Source organism: Panthera leo, chromosome B3 (genome assembly GCF_018350215.1).
Source record: "Panthera leo isolate Ple1 chromosome B3, P.leo_Ple1_pat1.1, whole genome shotgun sequence".
Taxonomy (NCBI): domain Eukaryota; kingdom Metazoa; phylum Chordata; class Mammalia; order Carnivora; family Felidae; genus Panthera; species Panthera leo.
In genome coordinates this window covers 34,712,117-34,724,549 of record NC_056684.1, presented here as the reverse complement: position 1 = coordinate 34,724,549, position 12,433 = coordinate 34,712,117, and the positions used below count along the sequence as shown (strand labels likewise).

Genomic DNA, 12,433 nt, shown 5'->3' with positions numbered 1-12,433 from the left:
TTTCATTAATTATGGGAACATACTGAGTCTTTATATTCTCAAATATTGACCCCTTCCATTTTCTCTCTTTCTACTTCTTAAACACCTACTAGATATAGTGTGGACCTTCATGTTCTATCCTTTGTGTCATAAAATTTCTATCATTCCTGGGGCATCTGGGTGGCTCAGTAGGTTGAGGGTCCTACTTCAGCTCAGGTCATGATCTCGCAGTTCGTGAGTTCAAGCCCCACGTTGGGCTCTGTGCTGACAGCTTGAAGCCTGGAGTCTGCTTCAGATTCTGTGTCTCCCCCTCTCTCTGCTCCTCCCCCGCTCACACTCTGTCTCTCTCTCTCTCAAAAATAAACATTTTTTTAAAAATCTAAAAATAAATAAATAAATAAACAAATAAATAAATAAATAAAAATTTCTATCATTCCTTTTTCTCTCTGCTACATTTCTGCATTCTTTTTACTTATTTAGTGCTATCTGCCAGTTAAATAACTCTCTCCCCAGTCTTATCTAGTCTATTTTCAGCCCATCTACTGACCATAATGACCATAATTTTTTGTTTCTAGGAGTTCTACATGAATTTTTTCATAAATGTCCAGAGTACCTTATTAAACATGTTTTTTCATGTTTTGGTTTCTTTTATTTCTCTAATAATTTTAAACATAGATCTTTCCTAGTCTTTATCCAGTTACTATATTTTCTTAATTTTTGAGCAGTTCTACATTTGCTGCCTGAAGTTTCTGCTGACTCTTGCTCATGCTAATTTTTTTCCCATACGTTAGTTGGGATAGAATGCTATAAGCCTGAGTTGAGTTTGTGTCTTTCCAGAGAGTGTTGCCAGGAGTGTTAAGGGCATGAATGCCAGGGATCAGTTGTTATGAGGGGTCTTGTTAGATCATGTACGTGATAGAAAACTACAAATTCAAGTGAGGAAAGGCCTATGATAATGAAATTGAGGTCTTTTCTTTTCCCTCGTTGCTATTAACTCTAGCTCTCCTAGATTATAAATACTGGAAGTCTTCATAGTCAGAGTATCAGTAGCCTGCTTACTAGTCGGGTTTTTAGTCCCCCACCCCACCATCCCACCTCTTTCCCTATGGGAATTAAATCGTGTGCTGAAAAAAAATCAGACTGGAAGAATAGCTTGCAGCTAGTTGAGAGAGAGAGAGAGAGAAAGAGAGAGAGAGAGAGAGAGTGTGTGTGTGTGTATGACCATATAAAGGGTGGTAAAAAATATAAAAGGCAGATATATATATTAATGCCTTTGGGTAATAGAACCAGAAAATAGACTTTTTAAAATAGGCATTTAAATATACGATTGGACTTGCTGATATGATGGCTTACATATAATTTCTCATGGAATATGTGTCTGTGTCACAAGGGATGACTGTAGCTAGTAGTTAGTTTGGAATTAATAAATCCTTTTATAAAAGGGAGTACTTTTTGAACTTCTTCATTGCTTTGTTAATAAATCTCTTTTCAGTTCTCAAAATGAAAATAATTACCCCTATATATTTATTTTTATTTTTATTTATTACAGAATAGGTAACAGAATGAGAGTAGCTGTGATTTTTTTAGTCCTCTTTGTCCTACTTGGTGCATGCCAAAGCCTTCATCTCTTCACCTTTCTTCCTTATTCCTCTGCAGGAAACTGCTCTAAAAATAGCTCCAGTAATAGATGTTCTACACATGGTGAGATTGCTGAATCATTTAGTTCTTTCGTGAAGTTTAGGAATATGGAAAATAGTGTCTGAGCTGACTCGGACAAGCATCTTTCTCAAATGGCAAGTCTCTATTCTTTTGAAAAATAAAAAAATTATAATCCTCTCAATAATCTGTAGTAATTTTGTTTGTCTAACTTCTAAAGGATTATACTTTTAAAATACAGAAAATTACTTTGAATCTTCAATTTTTTTTAATGTTTATTTATTCTTTGAGAGAGAGAGAGAGAGCGAGAGAGAGAGAGAGAGAGCGAGAGAGAGAGCGCACGAGCAGAGAAGGGGCAGAGAGAGGGAGACACAGAATCAGCAGTAAGCTCCAGGCTCTGAGCTGTCAGCACAGAGCCCAGTGCGGGGCTTGAACTCACTAACCGCAAGATCATGATCTGACCAGATGCCTAACCGACTGAGCCACTCAGATGCCCCAACTTTGAATCTTACTTCAACAAATGTTTTGAATGTAATCTTAGAATTGTGTTTTGTTAAATATAGTAAATTTGAGACTATGAGCAGACTAAACTACACATGAAATGAAATACAAATATTACCTTATATGTAAATATTTTATTTCATCTTCCTCTTCTCAGGTTGCTTCCTTGCAGTAGTTTCTCTGCCTGTGAAAATTTACCTTCAGAAAAGAACTGTTGGGAGGGTTTAACACTGTACAATTAAATAAACGTGCTGACTTTTCCTTCAAGTTACGAAGATTTGGCTTTCTTACATTAGCTTTAGCCCTCCACTTCTCCTTTCCCCATTATTCCAAAATAATTATATTTTTTTGGATAAGTAGATTGTCAAATGCTGGCCTCCCAAAATACCATTGGAATAACCTGTTAGTAAAGAGAAGTTGAGGTGGTTACTTACCGGCAAGAAAAGCTCACTACCTTGACATAGTCTTAGTCACGTCTTCAAGGGCAAAGGCAGGATATTTATTTTTGAGATTTCTTGGGGGTCCGGTTTAAAGGTGCATCTGTCAGTGAAGGGGCTTGATTCATATTGATGGATTTATGATGTAATAGGTTGGGATTGTCCGGCAAAGAAAGATGAGATTTGCAAAGTGAACATTGGACCTTGGTTTTAAAGCACGAGACGCCACCCTTGGAGTTCTTTTTGCCTGCCTCCAATGGTGAATCCCCTTCCTGGATCTTAGGTGTTTCGATCTTTGTTTCCTCTCTCAAATTAGAGGAGCTGTCTTCCAGTAGCTGTCAACAAGTCTTTTTTGTTTGTTAATCTTCTGTAAATAACTCACACACAGATAATTAATATGATAAATATGTTTTCTTTTTGTCTATGCATTACAAAGTATATCTCAGAGTTGCTAGCAAAATTAAAAGCTATAATTTTCTTGTAGAAATGAAACCTGGAACAACAAAAATGATTGCGGGTAATCATTTTGCTTTTCAAAGTTCTGGAAGGGCTATCAACTAAACGGGTTATAGGGATATGTAGCTAAATTCTGAGTTTTCGTTTTTCAATCTGTTGTGAATATTTTTTATAGCTCTATCAGGTAATGATGGCTAATGATGGCTAACATTTGATAAAGACTTCTCCTAAAATTTGGTTTCATAAATGAAGATAAATACAAAACATTATAATTTAATCAAGCAAACTTTTAAAAACCTGTCTCACAAATTATAGCCTGATATCATTTGAATTTATATTTTAATAGCAAAAACTTACATCTTGGAAGGTGTCTGCAGTCTCTGAAGGTGGTAGGCTGGAGCTAAAAGTGACAAGTGTATTTTTTTTTTTAAGGTGCCTTGATTTAAAGGAGAGCCAGGCTGCTGCTTCTCACTTTCTCCTGGTTAGGTGTCAACAAACAATGTTGGTGCCCATAAATATCTCAGGTAGATTTAGGAAGAATTGGGGAGAAAAGATTCCTTGAGAGTACAGAGAGGGCTTTCAGTTTGGCTGTGACTCCCTACTTGTAGAGACCAGATAGGAAGAAAGCTACCACTTCTTTGGAAAGTAGGGCCCTGGAGTAAAATGAGACCAACTGCTAGTCCATCACTCCTCCACTTACCTTCCAGGCACTTCTGAGATTATCAGGAGAAGAAGCTGGTAGAGATGATTCCAGAAGTTGGCCAACATTTAGAGCTTACAACCCACTGAGGGGAATTTGGATGCCTTCCTGTTTTCTGCAGACTTATCTTTGGCCATGGTTGAAAAACTCTAAAAACCACCATTCATACCTATGGAACAGGCTTTTCAGGGGTGGGCCTGAGAATAGGAATGCCAAATGAATGGTGCACATAGCCCATGGTCTGATGACTGGCAACTGTATTTGTTTTATACTGCTTAGGATCTGCAGAGTTGACAAAGTGTTGGAGAGGGGTGCACAAGGGAAACCCCATGGGAAAATGTCTTAAGCCAGATTCATTTCTCCTCTACCCTCTCAAAAACCAGTGAGATGCGGCTCTGTCACAATTCCATCACTTTTATATTTTCTTTATATGGCAAACTTAAATAAATGAACCATTTTAGGAAAAGCTAGGCTTTGCTGTAATTTTAATTCCCTTGTCTTAATTCTTACTGGGGTCTTGGAAATGGTAGTTTTAAAAGGGAGGAAGGAAAGGAAGAAGGAAGAAAGATAATGACCTATGGAAACAGTAAAACAAGTTTTGATTTGGGTTTAAATATTCGACACAGTAATATGTAAAATGTATATACTTGTATTAGCATTATTCAAACTCCTATAACTAGAATTATTATAAATGATACTGCCCTTAAAAATTAATAGCATTTATTATACACCTGAAACTAATATAATGCTGTATGTTAATTATGCTTCAATAATTAGTCCCAGACACAAAAAAAAAGAAGAAAGAAATGTGCCCCAACTTTTCATACTAACATATTAGTATTAACAGCAGATATTTTAGCTAGCTCATCATCCAGCAAATTAAAGTGAGTCTTTAAAAAAACTTTTTAAATGAAAAGAGAGAGAGAGAGAAAGAGAAACATTTTATAAGAGAAGTGTCAGTGTGTAGAATTTTAACGGAAGTCAAGATAACCAATCTTGTCCTGTCTCAGCCTCTAAGGGCAGTAAGTAATCCTGGGTCACCTTTCCATCCCACCCCCACCCTCCCTCTGCAACAACCCCAACTGTTCACTTTTTCTCATGTGCCTAATGAGGTTGTAGCCTAGGTAATTACTAAGCTGCTTCTTAAGATTCTATTTCTTCAGCATATGTCAGATTTTCAAGAAGTTTGTGTCTTTCCATTTGATGAAATTAGATGGCTTTGTACTTATTTTGTGATTTTTAAAAAAGTCATTTGAGCCAAAACATTTCAATATTTGGTAAGGGTAAAACCACGTTTAAACAGCCATAGTTTGCTCTGGGGTGCTGTACCCAAACAGAACGGGGTAGATTTCCAATTGTAACGTCTGTTGTTTGCTTAGGTTGGAAATTGCCCTTCAGTGACACTCACTGTGATCTGCTTTTAGTTTTATGGGGAGATTGTCAGCATCTTGGTTCATTTGTAACTGGTCTATTTCCAAAGGATTGAGAATAGTGAGGGAAATGGCTTTGAAATTCTCGGTACTGTTGGGAAAGCTAATTGCATAAATTTAAAATTTAAAACATTTGAACAGCTTCCTTTTAAAAGTGATTTTTAACAAACGTTTGATCATACTATATTTGTGCTACAGTTGAAATGCTGAAGTAGCATTTTGGCTTCTTTCCCAAAAGCATGCTTAAAGAGGCTAGCGGCATCTCTCCCTGTTCTCAGTGCTTTTTACCTTGCGAGTGGTGCAGCTTGCTCTGCGGATGTAGTGAAACCCTCCCATTTAATCTGCAGTGGGGAAGAATGGAGCTCGGTGTCCAGTGGAAATCAATGGTCTAGCAAGGTTGCAGTGAACAGCAATGACTACATATTTCAACAGCCGAGCCAGAAGACGTTGATAATATTTTTTTTTTCTTCCAGCTGATAAATTTTTGCTTTCTGTTTCCTTCTAGAGAGATGTGGATAATTTGCCCAGCCTCCAACGTCTGTTTCTCAGCTTCAACAATATATCTACGTAAGTGGAAACTCCCGATTTGTCATTTATTAATAACCTGATTGTGTGGGTTCTAGTGCTTTAAATGAGGATTATAAGTGCCTTGGAAAATTTTCTTGTCATGGAAGATTTTACATTTGAAAATGACAGGGCCATATGACAAAGTTCTTGGTGGAAAAACAAAGCTCTGGTGAGGGTTAGAGACTCTAATGCTAGGATGATGAAATTAGCATAGCCTGTGCTTTTTATTTAATTATACTTTAGGGTTGCTCTTTCGTAAAATGTGTATGTGGAAATTTCAACATATATTTTGCTGTCCTTTGTTTGACACTTCCTGCACCGGTCAGTTGAATTAGAATTTCTTTCATAAATTGTCATCTACACTCCGTATAGCTACTAAGCAATTTGGATGTAATATTTCAGGCTGTGTCACTGAGCCTCTTGCTAATTAGGTCATAACTTCTATCTTGTTATCCCTACTTAGAACGAATGCTGCTAAGAGACTGTATATTAGAGTATACACATGCATACATTTTGTTTTCCAAAGATTTGAAGCATATCATCCTCACATTGTGATGCTGTCTCATTCAGTGTCAATGTGGAAGATTTCAGAACTGGCGCTGAGATAGGCAGACTTTTTGATGCGAAAGGAAGGACCTCTACTCCTTCCCTAATCCTTTCCTCCTCCTCCTTCCCCCAGCCAGTCAGTTTGAACTATGCTTTATGACGACCTCTCTGTTCTCTACTTTTACCTCGGGGCTATTCTTTGAACCATCTTTTATAAGACGGTAAGAACTAAGTGTAAGAGTTTAGAGCACATCTCTTCCTGAGCTCAAGGTCTATGTTTCTGATTATTAAGAACCAGTGTAGGGACACCTGGCTGGCTCAGTCAGTAGAGCATTGACTTTCGATCTCAGGGTAGTGAATTTGAGCCTCATGTTGGGCATAGAGCTTACTTAAATAAATAAATACAAATTTTTAAGAAGGACTTTAGTTTTTGTGCGGTTTCGTTGGCATTTTTTCCTCCCCTATCAGACCTAAGGGTTAACCCCATATCTCTGTACCATATCTCTAAAGGTTAGAGATTAAATCCAGATGGTTAACTTTGCACAGAGGCATTATTTCAAATACCCTTCCTCTGTCTCTCTTCTTCTCTTCTGTGGAAAAAATATTGAAGTTTTCTGACTTTTCATATTTTTTCCAGTTTGTGTTGAATGTGTTCCCGTGGTCTTATTGGGGAGGTAGGGTTTCTTTTCAATAGCAGTGGAAGGGACACTTAATTTTCTTTGGGGAATTTCTACCTAAAGACCATTAGCAACTATTGTGAGAAGATAGTTTCTCATTCTTACCATATCCATTGTTTAAGGTGCTGGAAACCGTTAGATTCCCCCAGCTTATGGTGGAACTTATTACTTTTGCTTCTTGCCTTGATTATGGGGAGTAATTTAAAGAGAGATATAAATCTGGGTATATAGGGGCTCTGACGTTCCCAAGTCCCCAGGATACTTGAACTTCTGGACTCCTGACTATAGAGAGTTGGCTTGAATTACTTCTATTTAGGGAATTTTCTTCCCAATCTGGAAAAGAGTTTTACCCACTCAGCAAAATAAAGATATGACTAATGAGATTAATATCTTTCTTTTTAAAAATCATTTTTAGTTTTATTTCAGCCATGGTAGGTTTTCCATGAGCTGGGGAAAACTATGCTACTTGATAATACACCTATTGGGTCAATATACTACTTTGTAAGTTGGACCTCTAATTTTCATGTCCCCCAAATCAATTATCTTTTGTGCCTTAAGGAGAAAAATTCCAGAGAAAAATTTTCTTTGTCACATATACAATAAATCCCGCGGTCATTACCACATTGTTTTTAAGGAATATTTGCTTTGTAAGGGTAATTAAAGATAACCAATGCTATATTCTTCACTGTCCTTCTCCCTCTCTTTTAAGTTTCTTTAAAAAGTATGATTTCCCAAGAAATTGAGCTAGAGGTGAGTCAACGATTTCAGTGCTTTCATTTTCTTACTAATTGTTTTCTTATGTTTCTACATAGGCACAGCCCTTAACCTTCCTTTAGTGCTTCCAGCTCGTCTGCTTTGGAGGCTCAGTACATTTTCTGCTCTGTTCCTGTTGACGCCTGTGGTCCAGGACATGGTATACGGAAAAGATTTGATCTGCTGGGGGAAAAATCAGAGAGTGCAAGCCTTGAAATCACTTCTGTTAGCTTTACTCAAGATAAATATCTCAGATACCTGGGCCATCACATGATCTGTACAGATCTCTATCGTTTCAGGGCCCCAGTGCCCTGCCATAGTCCTGGCATAATAGAGTTGCCTGGTTTTAGACTTAGTAGCCCAGGAGTAGCAGAGGTCAGTAAGAGGAGAGACAGCGGTGAAAAGCTGAAAGTCAGTACCTTTTATGACTCCCTCCGGAAAACTCACAGATGATATTCAGTAAATGAAAGTATCCAATTGTATATCCATTTCAGGGAGACAAAAACATATTGATTGTTATGTGATAGGGCTTCCTAGTTTTTGACCAAATTACTGGATTCGTAGAGGTCCGTTTGCATAAACAGTTAGGAACCTGGTGGAAATTCAGAAAGTCGCCAAATGTGATGGCATCCTATTGAATTCAGAGAATTCCAACATGGGACGAATAGGTACTTTAATGCTGTGTGTACAGAACCCTTTCTGTTATTTTTCTTCAGCTCTTAGAAGTGCATCCAGTGCTACCAGTAGGCATGCAAGATATATTGAGAGGACAACTGACGTGTATCCATGTCTCTGTAGCTGAATAATACCAGTGTTTTTGGTTAAAATATCCCTCAGGGTGCCTGGGTGGCTCAGTCAGTTGGGCGTCCGACCTTGGCTAAGGTCATGATCTCACCATTCCCGAGTTTGAGCCCCAAGTCGGGCTCTGTGCTGACAGCTCAGAGCCTGGAGCCTGCTTCGGATTCTGTGTCTCTCTCTCTGTCTCTGCCCCACCCCGGCTCATCCTCTGTCTCTCTCTCTCTCTCTCTCTCTCTCTCTCTCTCTCAAAAATAAATAAACATTAAAAAATTTTTTTCAAATATCCCTCAAAGCTGAGGAAGACAGAGACACAAATAGGTTATTATATAGAAAGTTAAACTTAGCTGTGCTGATCTGTGGGGATATTCGAAAATGTAAAATCAGCCTGAGGATGGGAAGTGAAGAAAGCCTTCCCAGAGGCACGTGGCACCGGGACCCAGGCCTAAGTGAAAATAGGCCTTGGTAAAGTGAAGGGTACTTGGACATTCCAGGTAGAGGACACAAGCCAGGCAAAGTTGATCCAGAAGGCTTAGGGTGGGCGCACTAGGTCTGCCCTCTCTAGACCTGCAGTGTGATCCTTGCCTATTCTTTCTCCCTCCACGCCTGGGCCCTCCTCCAGCCCACGGAACCCCGGCGGGGCCTGGCGAAGTTGTTTATGATGATCACCCTGAGAGTCATATTCTGTGCTTGATCAAGGGGATCCGTTGTACCTAATTCATTCTTCAGATATGTTCATTCCGTCATTCACCTCTTCTTCTGAGGTGCTGTTTGTCTGGTTGATTTGTTTTTCTTGGCTCTCATGGTCTTAATTTCTAAGTACTCTGATTGTATTTTTCCTTTTCTAATGACTTATTCTTATTTTATGGATGAGAGAAAGTTTCCCTTGATTTCTAGAATTTACTTTATTCCCCTTGGAGTTAACCCTGTATTTGTTCTCCAAATAAAAATGCTTTCTTTCTTTTGCTTCTTTATTTCTATGCTTTTGTGATGGCAGTTCATGTTAACAAATGAGTCTGTGGACTTGTTTTGTCAGCAGTGGTTAAAAAAAAAGTGTGCATGAAAATCATGAGTACGGGATCTCTTCCTGCAGAGGATGTAGGGTAGGGGGGAAGGAAGAGGTCTACCCAGTTGGACTTTCTTTTAGGATGTGCACAAGAAACTTGCCTTCTGGAAATGGGGGCTCCTTTTTCCTCTTGGCCGCCAGACTTTACCCAGAACACTGCCTTTCCTCTCTTGTCATGTTTCAACCCGGGGACAGTTCACAAGTCAGCTACTCTTGAGAGTAAGATGCTGGAAAATTATTACCAAAGCCTTCAGTAATTACTGGACACCTGACCCACATCTGCTGCCAACACTTGCTGCCTCTGATCTAGGGAATATTCTGAGGTTCTGCCGGCAACACTTACAATGTAAATGATCCTGTTCATTTCAGGCTCTTTAGCAATTTGGGGTTTTACTGATTCCATCTGCTTTATATCTTCCAGAAATTCCTTAGTGTTCTGGTCTACTGATGGAACTCTTCCTGGTTTTCTAGTACTGCTGTGGGTATTTTCATACTTTTATGTTCATTAATTTCAAAGAGATTTTGAGAGGGTGGAGGGAGGTAAGTGCATGTGCTCAGGCAGCCATTCTCCTAACTGTCTTTTCTTTGAGTGATTTTTCCCAAATAGGCTACACATAAAAATATCCTTGGAAGCTTTAAAATGACCTAGTCACTGGTTCACTGCTGGAACCTACTGGGTAATCTTCTCCAGTAGAGTTGGAGTGGAGCCAGGGTTCTGTAAATTTTTAAGGTTCCTCAGAGTACTCTGATGTGCAACTCAATGCTAGATTTGGGAACCACTGAGTTGTGGTACCCCAAAATGAGAATACGTGCTAACTTGGGCATTACGCAAAATTTTCCTTCATGAAGAAAAGCTTCATAAGCAAAAATATTTGTCGAGGATAAGTAAATATTTGTGACCCACAGGAAGCAGTTTATGATCTTTAGCCAAAAATTATAGTGTTCCATTAGTTTCATCTCTTCCGCTGAGACGGTTACAGGGCTCTGCTCTTTATCACAAGGTCAAGTTGTAATCGATTCTTCTCTCCACTCTCTCTCTCTCTCCTTTCATTCTCCAACTTAGAAAGTTTTTACAAGCTTTAAAAAAAAAAAGGAAGAAGGGTTTATGATTCTAGTGTCTTGATTGCCTAAAAGGGAATGGTTGCCATTGCTTCTAGAACTGAGGGGAATTCGGTATCATTGGGAAAGAAGTCGAACACTAGTGAGGATCAGATATCAGCTTAGGACTCTTGGACTCGTGTATTCTTTTTTTAAATTATGGTAAAATACACATAAATGTACCATCTTAATCGTTTTTAAGTATACAGTGAAGTAGTGTTACATTCACATTGTTGCACAGCCAACCTCCAGAACTCTTCATCTCGTAAAACTGAAACCATGTACCCATTAAACAATAATTCTCCATTCCTCCCTCCTTCAGCCCCTGGCATCCACCATTCTCCTTTCTGTCTCTGGGATGTGACTGCCCTAGGTACTTCATACGAGTGGACTCACACAGTATTTGTCTGTTTGTGTCTAGCTCTCCTCAGAGTTCATCCATGTTGTGGCATTTGTCAAAATTTCCTTCCTTTTAATTATTCTTGCGGGATTGTGGAACAGACTAGAAGAGAGAACTTGCAGAATGAGCCATGCCTACTTCTCCATGCTCGTTGCCTTCCCAAGCGCCCTAGACTCTTGTTCCTTTGAACTTCCTTAAACACAGCATGCTCCCGCTTGCCCACTTGGTCTTTGTATCTACCGTGGCTTCTGGCACTAACATTTGTCTACCCTCTCAGTGCCTGAATAACTCCTCATCATTGAGATTTGAGATTAAATGATACCAAGGGTTCTCAAGCTTTAATATGCCTAAGAATTATCTGGAGAGCTGCTAAAATGCGGCTTTCTGGGATCCGTTTTCCATGGATTCTAATTCAATAGTTTTGGGTGGGGTTCAGGAATTTGTACCTTTAGCAAATGATGCAGCTGACTTAAAAATGCCATCAGTCTGTTTTTCCATCTTTGGGTCAAAACCCATAGAAGGATCCTAAAATCAATCTTGTGGTCGAGGCTGGGAAAATAAAAATGAAATAGAAAATATCAGAGTTTGCCACACATTTTCAGGACAAATACTGTTTCATGAAAAATGTCCAGGTTTAATTATATATGGATGTGTCTGTGCATGAGTTTGTGTGTGTATATTATTTTACTATAGATGTGGGGGGCAGGGTTACAATGTAAATATATTTCTCAGTATGGATTGGGCTTACAGAGTTTGAACAACACTATGGAGTCTTGCCACACGCTTTCATCATAGCTTCCTGTACTTCTATAATTATTGCAGTTCCATAGTTTATTGAATTTTAAATTGTTCTCCCTGCTAGACTATAAACTTGACAAAGGCAGAAGAATATAAAGTGCTCACTACAGTCTCTCCAGCATCTACTATGTGAATAATATGACTAGTGTATCAAAAAATTTTCAAGAAGAATTAATTCAATCCCTCAAGTAGAGATATTCTTCCCTATGGTTTAGCAACTTGTTTTGGTGTGTCTGCTTTCACATCATTGCTATGTCATTTGGACTGTTTGTTTTTAGCGCCTGGACATGTGAGGTTTAAAGGCTCAAGCAATCAAAATTCTTTTGGCCGTTGTTTCTGGCTTCTAGGTCAATCTATCAATTTGTCAGTAAAGATCTTGCGCAGAACTTCTAGAATAGAGAAAAATCTGTAGAAATTAAATCTTCCTGTTAGATGGGTTGTATCAAGGGTTAAGGTCATGGGTGTGGTTGGCCTCAGGGTACAGGCAGGAAGGATTTATTAAAAACAATAATAAAATTGTTTTAAAAATTTATTTAAAAACAATAATAAAATTGGGGCACCTGGGTGCTCAGTT

The 12,433-nt window shown here is 38.7% G+C and overlaps 1 protein-coding gene across 2 annotated transcripts in view; it reads left to right on the top strand.

Moving 5' to 3' along the window:
• The window catches only part of LRRC49 (leucine rich repeat containing 49), a 149,059-nt gene that overhangs the window by 40,808 nt on the left and 95,818 nt on the right, over positions 1 to 12,433 (top strand). For both annotated transcript variants that reach the window (XM_042941522.1, XM_042941525.1), the window contains one exon: positions 5,665 to 5,726. In XM_042941522.1, coding sequence (XP_042797456.1) covers positions 5,665 to 5,726 — 62 coding nt within the window. The remainder of the gene's footprint in view (positions 1 to 5,664; positions 5,727 to 12,433) is intronic.